The sequence below is a fragment of the Thunnus maccoyii genome, chromosome 16 (assembly GCF_910596095.1).
Source record: "Thunnus maccoyii chromosome 16, fThuMac1.1, whole genome shotgun sequence".
NCBI classification, from domain to species: Eukaryota; Metazoa; Chordata; class Actinopteri; order Scombriformes; family Scombridae; genus Thunnus; species Thunnus maccoyii.
The window spans coordinates 15,379,035-15,397,018 of NC_056548.1; the positions used below are offsets into that span (position 1 = coordinate 15,379,035).

The following is a 17,984-nucleotide window of genomic DNA, read 5'->3' on the forward strand; positions in this document are numbered from 1 at the left end:
CAGACACTTTTAGAGAGTAATTATTTTTCTGTAGTATTTTTTTTTCCACATTTGAGAGGAATTAGTTTTACCAAACATGTTTTTTTGTTCACTCTGTGAATTATGAGTTGTAAGACTCCTAATCCATATTAATCAAAGCTGAGCTGTTGTTTTCTCTAGCATGCATCACACACACACAAACATGTTGTACATAAAAAGGTCATCCACAACAACCTCCCGTGGTAAACATTTTAATCCCAATTAATCGCTAATTCAGCTCATCACTCTATCCGTTCGTTTCTGTGAGACAGTCCAATCTAGATTTGCAGGGGTGACAGAAAGCTCATCTGCTGCATGAGCCTCAATGCTGATGAACAGAGAACGGTGGAAGATTGTTGTTGTTTTTTTTTTTTTTTTCTGGTCAAGTGTGCACTTTCAAAAGGGGGTGCTAGTTAGCTTCATTTGGCTCCTCTGCCTGCTCTGCACTGAATGGGGGAGAAGCCTTGTTAGACTAAATGACAGAGTATAGAGCACAACAATAGAGAACAGAGAACGCAAATGACTCAAAGCTAAACACCCTAACAAAATTATCTTGTAGTGTTTTGATTTTTAAAAACAATTATTTTTTGTCATCTTATCTCTCAATAAAAATGGTTGTGGATGATATCTGAACATCTGAGAGTTCAATATTTCCTGTAAAATCAGTCAATCTTAAAATTTCCTTCCTTGCTGAGCTGCTCAGAAAAAAAAACACGCATAAAAGTGTGTTTGTTGACAGGGGCAGAAAGAGCAAAGGAGCTGTAGATGCCAGAGAGAGAGAGAGAGAGAGAAAGAGACAGACAGCATCTGTGAGTGAGAGAGAGGAAGGAGAGTGAGAGCTTGAAAGTGCGAGAAGGGGGATCGTGGTACTGAGTGTGTTTGGAGATTGGCCTGGGCCAAGAATGTGTCCGTGACTGCTGCTCTGTGTATCTGCCTTGCCTGGGTGACACCGGTGACACAGACATTTCCCAGCAGCCTCCTTGCAGTCCTGAGCCACTGCTGCTCTTCCGGGAGCCAATCTACACACACACACACACACACACATTGCCACCACAACCACACACTATCACTCTGTCTTTCCCCTCTCTAGGCCAGGCAACAGGCTCTGTGTTAGCCTAAGCAGACCAGGACTGTCAGAACCATATGACCCCAACAGGGCTTCTCATACTGTGCTGCTGCTCTGTAATCATACTCTGCCGGCCAAGACTGCTCATGTTCACAGTATGTTTCCAGCACAGCAGTTCCTCCGCTAGGGATTGTTATCCATCCATCAACTTGGTTTGGTGATTTGTGGGGCTCTATATGCTGCGGTTGAGACATCAATCAGCTATATGTTACAACTTGCAACCCCACTGTATGGTCAAATGGGACAAAAACACAAGCAATTCTATCATTAAGACATATTTGTCATATAATCTTTGAATTTTCATGGATAAATAGACAGATAGATAGACAGACAGTGGACAGATGAATGGACAAACAGGCAGGCAGGCAGGCAGGCTCGGGATACTTAAAATCATCCAGCCAGGATCTGGAGAGAGTTCACATCCTCCTCCAGCAGCCCAGCTGTCTATCTGCCATGTTTTCTTTATCAGCCCCTCGTCATCCGGCAGCCCTGCACATGACCAAATTAGTCCCAGTATCAGCCGTTATCTGTCCATGGATGGCCTGCCTGCCTGACCAGAATCACTCTCTCCCCAGTCCTCTGCTACACTGGCTGCTCCGGACTGAGGAAACCCAGGCTACGGATCCTGGGTTTGAGCCTCAACAGACTTTGCAGAGCTCCGGCACAAGGAAAAAGGCCCTGCTTCCTTTTAAGGCGGCTGGCCTTGCTTTGGTTTATAAATATATGAGATATAAATTATATATTTATATACCAAGTGAGGGTCAGTCGGTTCCCTGAGGTAAAATAAAAAGCGCTGCGAAGGTGGAAGAAAAATAATAAATGAGATTGTTGGGGTATAGACCTGGGGATATTTGCTTACTTTAGGTTCTGTCGGCAGCAGATGTACACCGACCTTGTAACTTTGAATTTCTGGAATGGCTGTGCTCAGTGGACGCCCTGGCAGAGTGCTCTCTCCTGCATAAGCAGAGCTGAGGGAAGATTAGAATTTGCACTTGGCTGGCATTGCTACATGAGTCACTCATGCCCTGCATGTGACGTCTTAAGTAAGTTTCAAGTAGCAAATTCTCAAAGTAGAAGATTAGCCACTGGCATATGCATTCATCTTAATTCATGTAGTATTTTTCTTCTTGGAACTTGGGATTTTACAGTCCCATGACCTTAGGTGCACTGGAGATTAGTTTCAATTTCAGAACCATTTTCTGAAAAACTTCTCATGCTTAATTAAAGGAGCTAGTAGTCCTTCTCAAAAAGTACAGATAAAAGAGTCTATGAAATTTTGATATAAAGGATTGCTGCTATCTCTTTTATGTAATATTCAGGCTAGAAAATATCTTAACTGTAGTTCAAAGAACATACAAACAGGAGGACATGGCATACATGCATAGTTCCAAACACATGAAAATGCATACATACACACACATACACAAGATGTTACAGAGGCCCAATAGAGATGGGGAGAGTGTATGTCAGGGGGACAGGAGGGATGCGAAGAGGTGCCAAAGACCACAGCACAGTGTCTGTGCCAAGCAGAACTGAGCGCCCGCTGCCATCCAAACATAAATAAAGTGCTTTTGGCTCCCAGCAGCCACCAGTGTGTGCTGTGCATCCGCCAAAGCATGTTTTTTTCTGACAAAGTTAAAAACAGGACAAATTTGATGCAATCACTTGCTGGAAATAAATATGTGCCATGTCTTGGACAGATAGGGTGTGAATCAGATGGTCGGTCAGTTATTAAGTTCCGTAACTTCAGGATAGATTTCCTCTTCAGACTTTTAAGAGCCTTGGAGGGAAAAGACACAAACTGGGCACGCTACACAAAGTTTCTCCTTATTTACTTCTTTACAGCTACATGCTGTAGGGGCCAACAGGATTTGCACATATTGAATCATATGAGCAACTCAATGATCTTCCTCATCGGGGAAGTGAGACAATATAATAATGCATTGAACTATTCTTACTGGAATTTACTCTTAAAATTCCCTCAGTGGTAATTGAGAATGACGCTGAATTTCAGCTTATCACAGAGGACACAAATCATTTACTCTACTTGGTGTTTATTTCATGCATCAGATGCTGGTCTTCCTAAAGCTGAGCGGGTGTGTATGCATGTGCATGGGTGTGTGTGTGTGTGTGTGTGTGTGTGTGTGAATGTACTGATGTTCCTGTTCCAAATAGCCCCAGGCTCCATTCCCACTCTTCACCCTTGTATCAGCGCAGACTGATTAAGGCCATGATCTCCACTGCTTCTTGAACAACGCTCACACCGCTGATGGTACCCTGGCCCATGACTCTTGGGTGGGTAAAAAGGCATATTGCCATAGCAACACAGCACTTTCTCTGCCAAGGAGTTGACCTGCTACTCACATGATCAGCCAAATGGCCTCTGTTTCTGTTTTGTCTCTCTCACTCTCTTACCCTCACTGTCTCTGCCCCATCATCTCCTCACCTCCATCCAAGCCGCCTCTGTTTGGTCTCAGATAGCTCTCTGCATGTAGACTAAGATATAAAGCCCTATAAGCCCCTGCTCTACTCCACACCCTGTTTGGATACTATTGACTTTAATACCTTGAGATCAAAGTTGTGCACAGTGTAAATCCAGAAGTGGGGGAATAAGCTAGAGGAATTCATGGTGGCAACAGTCACCACTGCTAACACTCAGATGCCACATAGCAATAACACTTATACCACATTTGGGAGCAAATACCTTTTGGTTCACAAAATGACATAAAGTGTACAATATAACATGAGACGTGTATTTGCATATGCTTAAAAATGTCAAAATATAAAATATATGCTAAATGGTATGACCCACATTTATAACTGCAGTACCATACAGTTGTAATGTCTGTGAACTCCTTAGTTTTACAGAACCCTCAGTGTGATTTGGCCCAACGTAATTTGGACCACCAGGGTCCTTAGACTAGGTGTCAGGTTACACACACTGCTTTAGTGAAATCCATCTCCTCCATCACAGGGGCTGTGGAAGCTGACTGGCCGACTGTCTGGGTAGCTGGCTGGCTAAGTGAAACCCTGGCCGGCTTGTGATCACTCTGATGTGGGGATTTCTTCCGGCACTGGCCACTCAGCTCCATTCCGGAGCAGTGACTCTGACAGGAAGTAACACATTAACAGAACAATCAGGTTCCTTGTTAGGGAGCTTTACACCACCACAGCCTGCCATTAACACTGCTGGGGAATCTGGTCAGTTGATAAGGCCTGACAGATGAAAGTTACAGTAGAATTAGCAGGCTGCAAAGCTGCAGTATCTACAGCAGCAGTCGAAACTTCGGACACACTTTCTCATTCAAGAGAATGGGAGTTGAAAAATGCCAAAAAGCATATTATTAAAGAATTTTTTTAAAAAAAGTGACATTTCAAAGCATCTACAGGAGTTTTAAAATAGCCCTTTGTTGCAAGTGCATACCCACACAATGCAAATGTGGTTTTGCATGTTTAAAATCTTTGCATATTGATTTTTAAGGATAATCTAGTGATGTTTCTATTTATCTTGTGTTATGGCACAGGTGGTGCTGGCAAAATGTTTTGTTGTTAGACCTAGGGGATTTTTTTTTTTTTTTACCTCTAAGCCATACAAAACCACTGGAATGACCCTTTAATTTTATTTTCCTTTCCCTATATCTCCTGTAAAATAATATAACCCACAGGCAAAGCAAAAGCAGAGAGGACGTCTGCTGTTCAGATGCAAGTTAATAGGAGAAGCTCTACACATCTGAGTCATGTAGCCAAGAATGCAATAGAACACAATCAGCAACAAAGCAAACCTAAACGGGTGCGTTGTCTGGTTTTCACTCGCCAGCAAGCAACTCCTTGGTTCACCGAAACCTTCTCATGGTGATGTCATGTGATAACTGAGAACTTTAGCACCATGTTCAAACTACACAAATCATCTGTGGCAAGTTGTTATGGCTGACACCAGTCTCGACAATCACCAAAAAAAAAAAAAATCTCTGAAACTAAAAACAATGAGATGTAAATCTTCCCAAGTCACCAACCAAGAGATAAATATCAAGGCTGATTCAATGTTTGGCATAGCTGTAATGGTACTGTTGAGATTATACTGTTTTGTTCTTGTCAGATAACATTCATTTTGACATTTGTAGGACTCCCAAAGCTCATTGAAATTCTTATCTAATGGGCTATTTGCTTTTCAAATATTTATTGTCGAGGCAGATATTTAAAATATTCAGTTTGGTATCAGCTGTGAGGGTACTGCATATGCTGTGCAATGACAGGACTTTGTGTACCACATAGAAGGACACAACACAAGATAAAAAGAAAAAAGAAATCATGCACTCTCTCTCTCACACCCTCCTTATGCCCTCCCTCCCCCTCCCTCTCTCTCCAGACTCTCTCCTACCCTTGCAGGGGAGGAGAACACAGCCGTATGTGTGGCAGGTGGACTTCCTGTCTTCATAATTAGAACCAAATTAGGTTAAACTGCAGTTCTTCCCCCAGCCCACAGTCCATGGAGAGCCTCTGCCCCTGCACCTCCAGGCACACAGAATTAGCTCGGCCACATACTGGGAGCCTAATGGACAACCGTGTACACCATGGCTGCTGTTCACGAGCTAGATAACACCCTGCACCTGCACATATCACACATCCCATGCACTCTCATCATTAAACATTGCATTATATAGCTCCTGAGTGTTTACACGGTAGAGCTGCTGCTGTTGTGGTGGTGCAGGTGGGGTTGGGATGTGAATAAAGCTAGGGTCCTATTGGTTTGAGATGGAGTCTTTATTTTGGGTGTGAACAGAGCTCTAATTGAAGACTGATGGATTTACATTAATTTCCTCCTCACACCTGCCTCCTTTATCTTCTCTCAGATAGCACAGGAGCGATGGGTTCGCTGGCCGGCCCGCCAGCCTTTCTATTATGAATTATGGACAAAGCCGAGCGCATGCCTCTCTTCAACGTACACGACCACACAGAACACTATCATTCAGTACAGTTGCTAGCACAGTAGTAAATGTACCTGAGAAACTGTGAAATCCAGCATGTTTGGGCTGCCGATAAAAAAAACAACAAAAAACAGGGCTCTTCAGCTCTTCTCCTGCTGTTGTCTGTGTATATTCAACACAGCTCTGACTGGTCAACAAAAATGAGCAGCTATTAAAGTGACAACACTGAAAACAATAGTAACTAAAATAAGTTTGGCCACATTTGGCATTTGTCCAGCTCAAATTAGTGGTAACGTACCATATATCATTCTTTCAAAGCTGGCACTTTGAAGTTTTTCAACATTCAACTGAGGGGAACATTAAACCCATCCTTCATCTGTCTGTTTGGTGTTGGGGGGGAATATGACCTAACATGGAGTCTGAAGGCTGAAAGGCCAGGGGCTAATGGTGAAGAGCCCCAAGCTGTCAGATGTGACTGACAGAGCTAACTGCTCCACAGAGATGACGGAGAGGAGGAGTAGCAGGGGAGGACAAAGCAAACTGCTCTGTATGGGAAGTCAGGGTAAGAAAGGGAGGGAGGGAGGAGGAGAAGGGGTGGAGGCAGTAGGAAAAAGAAATTATGGAAAAAGAGGAGTATAATGTCTCCTCCAATGGTTCAGGGCAGACCCCACCAGCTGGAGAATAATTGCTGAGTTGGGGAAGGGAGAGGAGAACAGGCTCTCATGATTGACTTGTCATTGATCATAATCTTAATTGCATGCATCCAAATCCCCTGGGTGTGATTTGTCCACTTGGCACGTGCGTGTGTGTGTCTGTGAGTATGTTCGTGTATGCATGTGTGTTTATGTATGTGCTCGCATATGTGAATGTGTGTGTGTTTGTGTGTGTAGGTAATGTGTCGGCATACGGTGTTAAGCTACAGTGTTTCTAGAGACAGCGAGCAGAATAGGTTGAGATGAGTGTATGAGCTCTCTTTATAACACACAGAAGGAAGGATGTCTCTTTTAAAGGCCCAATCATATAAACTATGTGAATATTTACATAATAACATATGAATTAAATACACATAGTTTGACTTATAGATGTAAGCCAAGAATGTTTGTGCTTCTCAGCTGATCATAACTGAAAATATGGACCTATTTTTTTTCTGCTGCAGTTGCAAACATGAATCATGTAAACAAACCTTCAGAAAACTACAGACTATCAGACAATAAAAGTGACTCAACTGTTTTGAATTTCAGTGGTGGATTGAATTATGGGTTTCAAGCACAAATTTGACATTTTGGGTGGTATGAGAAGATTGATCTGAAGCTACAACTGGTTAACTTAGCTTAGCGCAAAGACTGAAAACAGGTAACAGAATCTGCAGCACTAAAGTTAACACAATATACTGTATCTCATTTGTTTAATTTGTAAAAAACTGAAGTGTAAAAACTCTCTTGTCTGGGACCAGTTACCAAGAAGTAGTCTGGCACAAAATCTCCCTGTAAAACTCTGAATTTAGGCTTTTACACTTCTGCTTTTGTATGGATTAAACAAATAAGATAGAACGTCTTAATTAGTAAGCTTCAGACATGCTGGCCGCCAGATTTTGCAAACCTTGGACAAAGCCAGGCTAGCTCTTTCCCCCTGTTTCCAGGCTTTGTGCTAAGCTAAGCTAACATCTACAGGCTATAGCATATATAAGCATATATTCCAAAAACGTCAAGCTATTCCTTTAAAATTAACACCAAGTTAGTTAGTGATCACTTAAAATAACTTTATTTCACTAAAAGTTTTGACACTACTTTTTCTCCAAAAATGGATCCATTACCATGCAAACCTGAAAGAATATGTAGTTGTGCTATAACGTAACATTTTTAAATGATAAGGACATTGCACATATTGTTTGCCAGTTGCCTGTATTTAGGAGAGTCCAATTCTAAGTAATCACAGATGTTGCAAAACACAAAACTTCAGTTAGACATAAGCATTCTTTTAAACTGTCCGGGTAAAGAAAATAAAAGCAGTGGAGCGTCAATGGAAATGTCAGGAAATTCTTACATGTAGTTTGATGAGTAAGTGAACCCATTGATTCATCCTTCTTTGAAAATGCAGTATGTATATGTTTCTTATTAGTGACTTGACAGGAACTGATCGGGAAAGTGATCTCACTCACTTTCTCACTTATTCACACACACACATACAGACACATACACACACACATACACACACACTCTCAGCTCTTTCCCCATGTGTTTTCTCATGTGGGATTGATGTGTTGTTAAATAGCAATCCTACAGTGAGAAACTGACATTTCTTTAATGCATTCCTTTAGCGTTTGCACAAATGGGATTTTCATGTTCAGGCCCTGGTGAGCATTAACACAAAGGCCAATGACTGGAACAGTATTGTCAATGCCAATGGAATTACTGTGTGACTAGCAGGAAAAAATACACCATCACCCCCATCAGGCCTGCCGTGTGTCTTGCTCGTGCCCAGGACAAGATGATCTCCAAAGGCCCCCCACCCCCTAGTCCCGACTGCACACAGGTCGCTGACTGGCCATAACGCACACACAACACATGTTCCATTTGCGCACTGCAAAAGAACTCTCCGTTCCGACACACTATTTGATCCAAAACAAAACTAAACTAACAGGCCAGCCCCACCACTAAAATTCAATCATATTAGAGATATATTAAATTGATAACAAATCCGTTATTTAATGATACAAAAATATATATTGGGACCTTAAACAGCCCAAAAATAGGTCTACATACATAATTATCACACACATTATAAACCAATATATTCATTACTGTTAATAACCCACCATAGTTTTTTCAGTCACCACAGTCAATTTTTCAAATGTAAATGCGTAAAACAGGTACTGTGTTACATATGCTCATAGACTTCCCATGCACAGTCTTATTATCGAGCAAAATAGGCATGCAATGAATGCATGAATGAATCCCACTGTACTAACCTTTTCTTTACCGCACAAGAAAACCACGTCCAATTAAACATTAGTTCTAGTGGCTACTGTTTAGTCTGAAACTGAAGCGCCGAATTTTCCTTATAGCAAAGTCATTTATGATGTCTTTAAAGTCCAGTTTCTGGGCAAGTTGACACTCTATGGAGAGCATTGCCAAACCGTTTAACCTCTCCTGGTAGAGCGCAAGTAGTTTTTTATGAGCTTCATTTTACTGAAGGCCTGCTCACCTCCAGTCACAGTCACATGCAGAGACTGGAAAATGCGCAGCAGGATGCACAGATCTCCATAAATGCTCTGTAGTTCCATACTTTATATGGCATTTCACTAACAAAGACCACGCCATTTGAACGGTATAAAAGTAGATTTATTTGGATTGTCGAGAGGGTTCAGGATTGATGAGGAGAGTGTATGGTGGGCTGGATGCGGATCGAGGAGAGGGATGAAGGGGTCGATTGCCGGGGGATGAATGGGAGTTGAAGGTTGGTCTGGGTCGTGTACGGTGGGACGATGGGGTAGAGGAGAGGGATGAAGGGGGTCGTTGGCGTTGGGATGACCGGGGACCAAATGGAATCACAAAGAGGCTGGAGCGTCTAGGAACCCGGGGGTCAAGACTCAGAGTGGGGGACATGTCTCGATGAGCTTTCTGCTTCGTCATCCCCCTGTGGTTCCTAGAATAGGATGAGAAGAATCACTTATGTGGAAGTATTAACCCTAACAAGCATGTCTTTGATGGTGGGAGGAGACCGGAGTACCTGGCGGAAACCCACGCGAACACGGGGAGAACATGCAAACTCCACACAGAAAAGACCTGGGACGGCCAGTGTTCGAACCCAGGACCTTCTTGCTGTGAGGCACAAGTGCTAAGCACTGTGAGCCACCGTGACGCTCATTGTGAGGGGAGAGAGGAGAAGAATGGGGTTTGGGGGGGGTGGGCCGTGAGAACTGAGACGTATGGGAGAGAAAGGGGTTAGACACCAAGGAGGGACCGGCTTTCAGGTGTGGAATCTGAGTCTGGTGCCAAGGATATAAATTTCTAGTTTATAATGGTCGACGACGATGTAGTAGGCTGTATGAACGAGGATGACTGGAAGACCGCTCATACCCCCAAAGAAGAGCTGCGAAGATAACATGGTACAGTTCATAGAGAGCAGAGGGTGGGTGAGGTGGGGACTGTTCAGGTGGCTGATCGGAGGCGGACCACCTACTGCTGCGTCTGAGCACGGCAGGATGTTGTGGGATTAGGTAGTGCGGTTGTCTTGGAAAGCGCTTGGGGGCGTCAGAGGATGAGGGGGTAGGATGAGAGCTGAGAGGGTCATAAAAGGCTAGATGAAGATCGGATACAGAGGGATGAATGAGGGTTGATGAGTGGCGTGAAGAAGGGACAAGTGGAGGGATGGAGGAGAAATGACGACTAGTTGGAAACCGCAGATGGACCAAGAATAAGAAAACGGGAAAACTGGCGATTGGGATGGTCGGTTGGAGCATGGTTTTGGGCGTGTGATTTGTATGGGTGTATGAGATATCAGCGTGATCGTGAACTGTGCGTGGTGGTGGGATAAAGGAGGATTGAGGGGTGGGATGAAGGAGGTTCAAGGACTGGGTAGAAAACGTGCTTGAACCAAGGGCAGGAAAGCGGATGGCATGGTGGTCGAGATGGTCCACCGGCGCATAGTGTAGGGCGTTTAATGTCTATGGATGTTAGAGATGATGGCATGGTTGTAGACAGTGTTTGGTGGCGGGATGAAGGAGGGTCAGCGGAGACCAGAGTGAAAGTGCCAGTGGACGGATCAAGGGAGGGATGACGAGATGAGGGTCGAGGGATGAAGGGATGGAGGGATGAGGGATGAAGGGATGAGGGTCGAAGGGGGAGGGATGAAGGGATGAGGGTCCAGGGATGAGGGTCGAGGGATGAAGGGATGAGGGTAAAGGGATGAAGGGATGAGGGTCGAGGGGAGAGGGATGAAGAGATGGAGGGATGAATGCTGTAGACACAGATAAAACATTTGGCTGTTGGGGAAGGGAGGGGAACAGGGATAGAACAGTAGGAAATTGAGTTGGTCCATCAGAGGGAGCATCGTGGCTCGGTGCAACTGTTGCTGTGGTAACGGCTGGACCGGAGGTGGCTGAGGGAAGAAACATAAAAGAAGGAGCTGCTGGATCAGGTGGAGTCAAAAGCGTAGAGGCAGCTGCTGCTGAAGAAAGGGAAGAGGAAAGGATGAGGGGATGCATGTGCGGGGGTTGATTGTGCAGCCTGCGGACATGGGGATGAGAGAAAAAACGGAAAACACGAGACAGATCAGACAGGGAGGGAGCAGGCACAGGGGAAGATACAACCTGGCCCTGCATCGTGACGTCTCCTCGAGAGCTCGCCGGAGGTGAGCAAACCTCCAATTGAAGATGTTAATCGCTTGGAAAAGAGCCGCGTCCGAGTGGGCCATTGTGTAGATGCGTGTGGAGCGTCTGGATCCCAGCTGATCAGAAGCGCGGTGTCTGGAGGAGAAGGGTTCCATGTGGATGTGGTGGTGAAGAAGATATCACATTGGTACTGCTGGATCTAGTTGTGGGCGGTGTGTTGCCGAGGAACGTGGATCACGGAGCACGGGCGGGAGGTAAGCGTTTGCAATGCAAGCGTGTCGTAGGTCGCGTGAGAACTGAGACGTACGGGAGAGAAAGGGGTTAGACACGCTTATATAGGTATGCACGGATGATTGAATTAGTGAGGCACAGGTGATTGAATTTAGTGAAAGAGAGGGGCGTGGTCTTGTTCCTGAATTTTGTTATAATAATAACTCCATTTAGTAGCCATCTTCAAAAGTTGCATTGCATATTCTATTAGTGGTGAATTTGGTCTTTAAGTGAATCTGTGAGATCATTCACATATTTCCCAGAGAGCCTTGTGCACGACACATTGATGTCATCCTTTGACATATTTCAGGATTTCCAAAGGATGCAGAACTCGTCACATATCTGCTTCATTGATATGAGCCGCGCACTTGGTTGAGAGATAATGCTGTCAATTGCAACATAACACACTTCATTTCTGAATAGGGTATCCGGTCTTTCCTATATTTCATGTTCCATCTCATCAAAAAAATGCTTCCTCTTTCTTTGTCTCATTTCCAACTTTGGTTTGATGCCCATGGCACTGGCAACAGCAGTTGCCTCCATCAGAAAACTGTCCCATGATCAACACATGCAGGCCATTTCTTCCTCCAGTGCCTTTATATTGGCAGCCTGCACATCAAGGGAAATGGCTGAGGACTGGATGATGAGGTTTCTATCCTGTAATGCATTGTAACACCTTGACCCAAAATGTGAGGAGCACAACTGCATTAAAGGAGTGGAAGTAGGTCCTTAAGACCTGCGCCTCAGATCTGGCTTCATTGGTGAGGTTACCTGTTGTGGCGAGGGCGTCTAATGCATGGATCACATCAGGGAAATGCTTTGCCACTGGGCGCACTGCCATTGGGCGCATTGCCTCTCTGCATGCACTCCATCGTGTGCCAGACAAGCGGTGCAGAGAACAGTCCAAAACCTTCTGTAAGATTCCCCATCGGTGAGAGCTTGCACTGAATAACTTGCATCGTTGATTGTTAAAGCCAAAGAATGTGTCTATATCTGGGCAGGCCTAGACTGCATGGACTCCAACTAGGTTAAAAGTGTGAGACGCACACAGGGAGTGTGTGGCAAAGAGATTTTTACTCATTCACTGACCTCTGCAGTCGGCTATATCAATTCCATGTTCACTCAATGATTCTTCCAACTTTGCTGCAATATCATCTCCTGTCTTTTTTGAGAAGTCCCTAAATTCTATGAAACGATCATTTACTTCATACCCATCCGCAGAGGCAGTTGGATAGGCACCTCACCAACAGTACATTTTGCTCCATGTTTGAGACATTTGGGGTAGCATCACACATTATGGAATAGTACTTTGCCTCTTGTTTTTGACTCAAAATAGTCTTTATGACATGCCAAGCACAAAGATCAATAAGTTAATTTTGCCTGTCAGGTGAAAGGTAATGGGTTTGGACTCTCTTTCCTGTTGCTGGTGCTCCCTAATGTTTTGTAAATGATCATATAGGATGTTATCGGACTTTGCCAATAGCTCAATTATGCCTTGAAAATGCCCATTATCTGGCTCATTGAGTCTGTGTTGCCCCTGAATGATAGATTCCTGGAGGCTAAATACATCCAGCAACAGTCTCTGGTAGTACTTTGGGGGTTTTTTTTCGATTTCTGACTCCATGAGTTTTTGCTGTCAGCTGTCAATTCCAGATGATTGTGGGACAGAATGCTGCAGGTTCTTCCATTTCCAATAACAGTGTTTATGCGCACTGTTTCTCTTATGCTCTGGAAATTTTTCGTAAAGCTTTTGCCATTTGATATTAGCAATTTTCATCCCATCTATGGAATTCAGTGCATGCATGACTTTTTGTCTAGTTCAAAAGAGAACAGCAAGCATGGTAAGTAAAGTAAAGCTTTTTTTAGAGCTGCTACATATTACTCAGTCCCTCTCTGTTTTTTCACAGCCACTAGGGGATTTAGAATATGTCAGGTAACTTGGGGATGCCCTGCCCTCTGCATCTTTTCGTGTTTCCTTTGCGATCTCTGTGAAAGGTGTTCTCTGTGCCATGACACATCCCAGGTTCACCCTGTCAGAATCAGTCATTTTATCCAGCCATAATACAGTGGCCGGATAAAATGATTGATTAGTCTCTGATGCTATTTTGCTTGTGCTTGCATCATCTACCTGCTGCTCTGACTCCGGGCCAGGCGCTGTGTCTCCCTCCCTCTCCTCTCCAACGCAGCTAGCCTCTCCTGCCCCGCTCTCATCTGGAGGCTGGGTCTCTCCTCCTCGCCGTATCTCCTCTCTGACGCAGCTACTTCCATCTCCAGACTCAGCTGTTTCTGTCAGAGGACGCGTTGTGTTAGGCTTTTATACAAACTAATAACTGGACATTAAAGTTAAAGCTAGGTGGTAGCTATTAGTGGCTGTGTTTGCCAGATGTTTAAGCTAGCTAAATGGATGTCTCACCTTGCTCTCGATTAATACGCTGCACCCCCATCGCAGGTGGGGCTGTACTTGTTGCAGCTTGAAAGTTTATTGGAGGGGGATTAAACTTTTGAGCTTTCAGTAGCATGACAGATTTTTGCATTACAGGGATGGAAAGTAAAATTGTTTTTGAACACTATGTCAAGGAAAATTAGGAAGATAAAAAAATAACAAGCTTTTATGTGACTCACAAATACTATATAAAGTTTTCAAAAATATGTATTTTTGACAAATTGTTCCAGCAGATTATTTAAAGGTTTGACCCAGGGCCTGGGACAACTGACCTGATGTATGTTGACGGCCCTGCCCCCATTCTATTGTACTGCACACATTTGAAACACTGTCATTTGCTGAAAGGGGATTAACATCTATACATCTTAACATACACTCACCGGCCACTTCATTAGGAACACCTGTGCAATCTAATGCAATCCAATACAACAGCTCTACCATAAATTCTACATTTACGAAGCTCATACATTTTCAGTTTTTGTTGACATTGTCAGAAAGGTGATAATTCTACTTTATGTTTATTATTGAGGTTGTAAAGGGTGGTGGTGGTGTACTGGAGTGCATTATATTAAATGGTTTTCCTAATATTTTGTCCACTCCATTAACATACATGTATAATAAGGGCAAAATATTGGGAACACTTTTCAATATCATGCATTCCAGTACACCACCACTACCCACTACGACCTCAATAATAAACATAGTAGAAGTAGAATTATCACCTTTCTGGCAATGTCAACAAAAACTGAAAATGCATAAGCTTCATAAAAGTAGAATTTATGGTAAAGCTGTTGTATTGCATTAGACTGCACAAGTGTTCCTAATAAAGAAGCCGGTGAGTGGATAGCCCTTTTGGAAATACTGTTTGTGCATATGTACAACTGTTTTAATGTTTTGTCTGGCTTCAACTTATTTGGTTGACAAAATGTTATCTTTTAGAGGATGTGTTACATAAATAAGCTGTGTTTTCAGAGTGCATGTGTGTATGCATCTGGATGTGTTAAGATGTGTAGCTTTTGTTCATGGCAGGTGATGTTTCTGTGTGAAAGTAACCTCGGGGAGCTCAGCTGTGGGACAGCAGCAGCAAACCACTGGCCGCTCATGTGACCTTTGACACTGAACCACATGGTCAGGGAAAACAGGGAAAGACAGATTCAGTCAAAAGACATTGTTTGAGAAAAGGTGAGAGCATAGACTGTACACAAACATGGACATAGCAATGTGTAACTTCACCCATTGGTTTGCATTGAAGCCAGTTTGAAGCCCAGAGTTGCAGCTTATGGTCGGCACCATCTTTTCCATTTGGAGTCAGGACCTTTCAAATATGGAGTGTGGCATGTTGCCTTCCATGTTCTGGAAACAAGCCCCACTACCATGGACTAAAGCGAATGCTAGCCTTCTGGGAACCCCAAGCAGAGCAGGGGTTTCGCAATCAAGTAACGTTAACTTACCGAAATATTGTGACAATATTCAGTGCTCTGGCTCCTGGACTCAGTGCAAGTCCAGGAGCCAGGGAGAGCAGCGGGTGAGCCAACTGTCAACGCCCACAAAGGATACTGTAAGTCTTCAAATCAGAGCAATAATTTCCAAAATGACAACCACCACATTAGACAGCCCAAATTTAGTCATTGACACCATATTGACTCACTGAAATAAAATTATTGACTTAGTATTTCTGGAGAGATGTTGATGTTTTCTGAATGGGAGTCAAATGGAACCAGAGATTTTTTGGAGCCAGCATCTAGCAGGCATCAGTGGCAGTGAACTTTAAAGTACTTCCACATTGGCTTCAGCCTCAAGCAATGACAGTTGCTGCATGAGTGAGAGTCAACATGAAAATATTTTCACCTAATGAATTATGGTATCTTACAGTCCCATTGTTTAGCTGGTTCTTTAAAGGGTTGGTTCACCCAAATTACAGAAAAAAAAAAAATCCTCACCCGGTTGTTAGCAGTTTTCATTGGAACCATTTTCTACCTGAGAAACAGTCCTTATAAAAACTTATGTGAATTTTTCAGAGTAAAAAGGTCACTGTTTCTAATAAGACACCTTGCAGTTAAATTTTTAAAATGTCCAAAATCTCAATCACCCTGATCGTACTGGGGTGGAATCTCAGAGACAATATCTCAAAATCTGGACTAATAAACCAAAATTATGCATAGCTAGATCCCATGAAAGGCAAGGTGAGAAAATATTTTTCACAATTTAGTGAACTGACCCTTTAGTCTGTAAAGCAGGTAGTGAGCTCAATGGAGAGTACTATTGTGTGCAAAAATGCACACGTGTGTGTGTGTGTGTATGTGTGTGTGTGTGTGTGTGTGTGTGAGTGTGTGTGTGAGTGAAAAAGAGGAAGCGTGTATGCGTCAGCTGCCCGAGAGAGGCAGGAAACAGGACAAGGTTAATGTTCTATGACAGACAGAAGCCAGCAACTCCCTTTAATGTTGCTCCCATTAGGGCGCTCCCGGTGCTTGCATCCCACTCTAGCATCCTTTAGAAGACGCCTCTGCCAACAACTGGTGGGAGAGCAGCAGCATGCCAGCTGCCAAACATGACATTTGCTGGCTAGGCCATTGAACCCCAGCGGGTGACATCTGCAGAGCAGCCTTTCATCCCCTCGTTGGGTACCTGTGTGGCCCCCGGCCCCTGAGAGCCAGGATGAATGCATTCACTCTTCCTCCCAGCTGGGTTCCTCATAGCCAAAGGGCCACAGCATTGACACACATGCACAAAGACAGATATACAGTACACACACACACAAAAAAAACGTGCAAGCACATGTGTTCACACACCCACACACAATCAAACACACACTCATATACTCCCACAAAATCAAAACAACTTTATTGTCCACCTTTGTTGCACAAAAGTAGAAATTCGTCTTCAGCTTGCATGACAATCAAGCGCACCACCTCTACCTCAAAAACACACCTCCGCACAACAAACAGCTTCCAGCGTCAACATCTGCAGCTCTGGGGGCTGCTTTTGTTTCCCCCTGTCGTTTCATCATCAGGGGCTGGCAGTCAAGTTGTGTTGCTATTGTTGTTATTTCAACCACAGGCCCCGCTGCAACAGGCAACTAGTGACGCTATCAAATCCTCACCAGGGTTTGATCAAATATGCAAACGCAAGCTGGGGTCGGAGTCGGTGAACGCAGAAAATAAACGAGCTAGAGACACAGAACTGGAAATAGGAGTAGGTATGTGAGATTAAGGAAAGGGAGAAAGTAGAACAGCAGTAATAGTAGTAACACACCATTCAAATCAGTTGAAAATTTGACTCAGACATCTGTCTACAATTGTTTTTATCTTGTGGTTAATCTTAATGATGTATAAATGTGCAGATTTGCAACTCACTGAGGTTTGAGTTGTGGATATAAAGACCTAGTAGTAAAATAACATTTTTGTGGAAACAGAAAAACATTTGCAAGCTGCTGGTTATTAAAATAAAATACTAGCATTGTTTTTCAAACCCAATCATGTATCTAATTTCAAAACGGTAACGTCCAACTTCTCCTCTTCACATTCCTGAATGACATGAGAATATAGCCGACGGTCGGGATTTATAATTCCCAGAAGCGTCTATTTCTTCATCAACACTGGCAATGTGTTTCTGTTTCTCCTCTCTATCTCTTTAATCAGGCTTGATCTTTGACCACTTGTTGTTATGAGTGGTTCTGTGTAGGGGTTCTGCTCCCGGCTGACATCCCATTAGCCCCACATTAGGAAATTCTAATCACTGTGCCACCGGGACGCTGGGACTCACAGCTCCTATTTCACTTAACCTCCAGCAGGAGAGATCAGACTCTGCGTCTCAATGTTTGTCCCTAATTACCTCCCTACAGTGAGCTGCCACACACAATTTAATCCAATT

At 43.7% G+C, this 17,984-nt stretch overlaps 1 protein-coding gene across 14 annotated transcripts in view; it reads right to left on the reverse strand.

The window, feature by feature from the left end:
* The window catches only part of LOC121880518, a 177,714-nt gene that overhangs the window by 53,203 nt on the left and 106,527 nt on the right, over nt 1-17,984 (reverse strand). For 8 of the 14 annotated variants that reach the window (XR_006091559.1, XR_006091561.1, XR_006091560.1 and 5 more), the window contains one exon: nt 13,800-13,957. The exons of 2 other annotated variants lie outside the window; for them this stretch is intronic. Coding sequence is in view for 3 of the 12 variants with exons in the window: in XM_042387794.1 (XP_042243728.1) it covers nt 9,411-9,714; nt 13,800-13,939 (444 nt within the window). In the remaining 9 variants the exon portion in view is untranslated. Of the gene's footprint in view, nt 1-4,084; nt 4,375-7,779; nt 9,715-13,799; nt 13,958-14,084; nt 14,515-17,984 lie in introns of those variants that run through there. 4 more of the 14 variants (XM_042387795.1, XM_042387796.1, XM_042387794.1 and 1 more) reach the window with 3 other exon arrangements.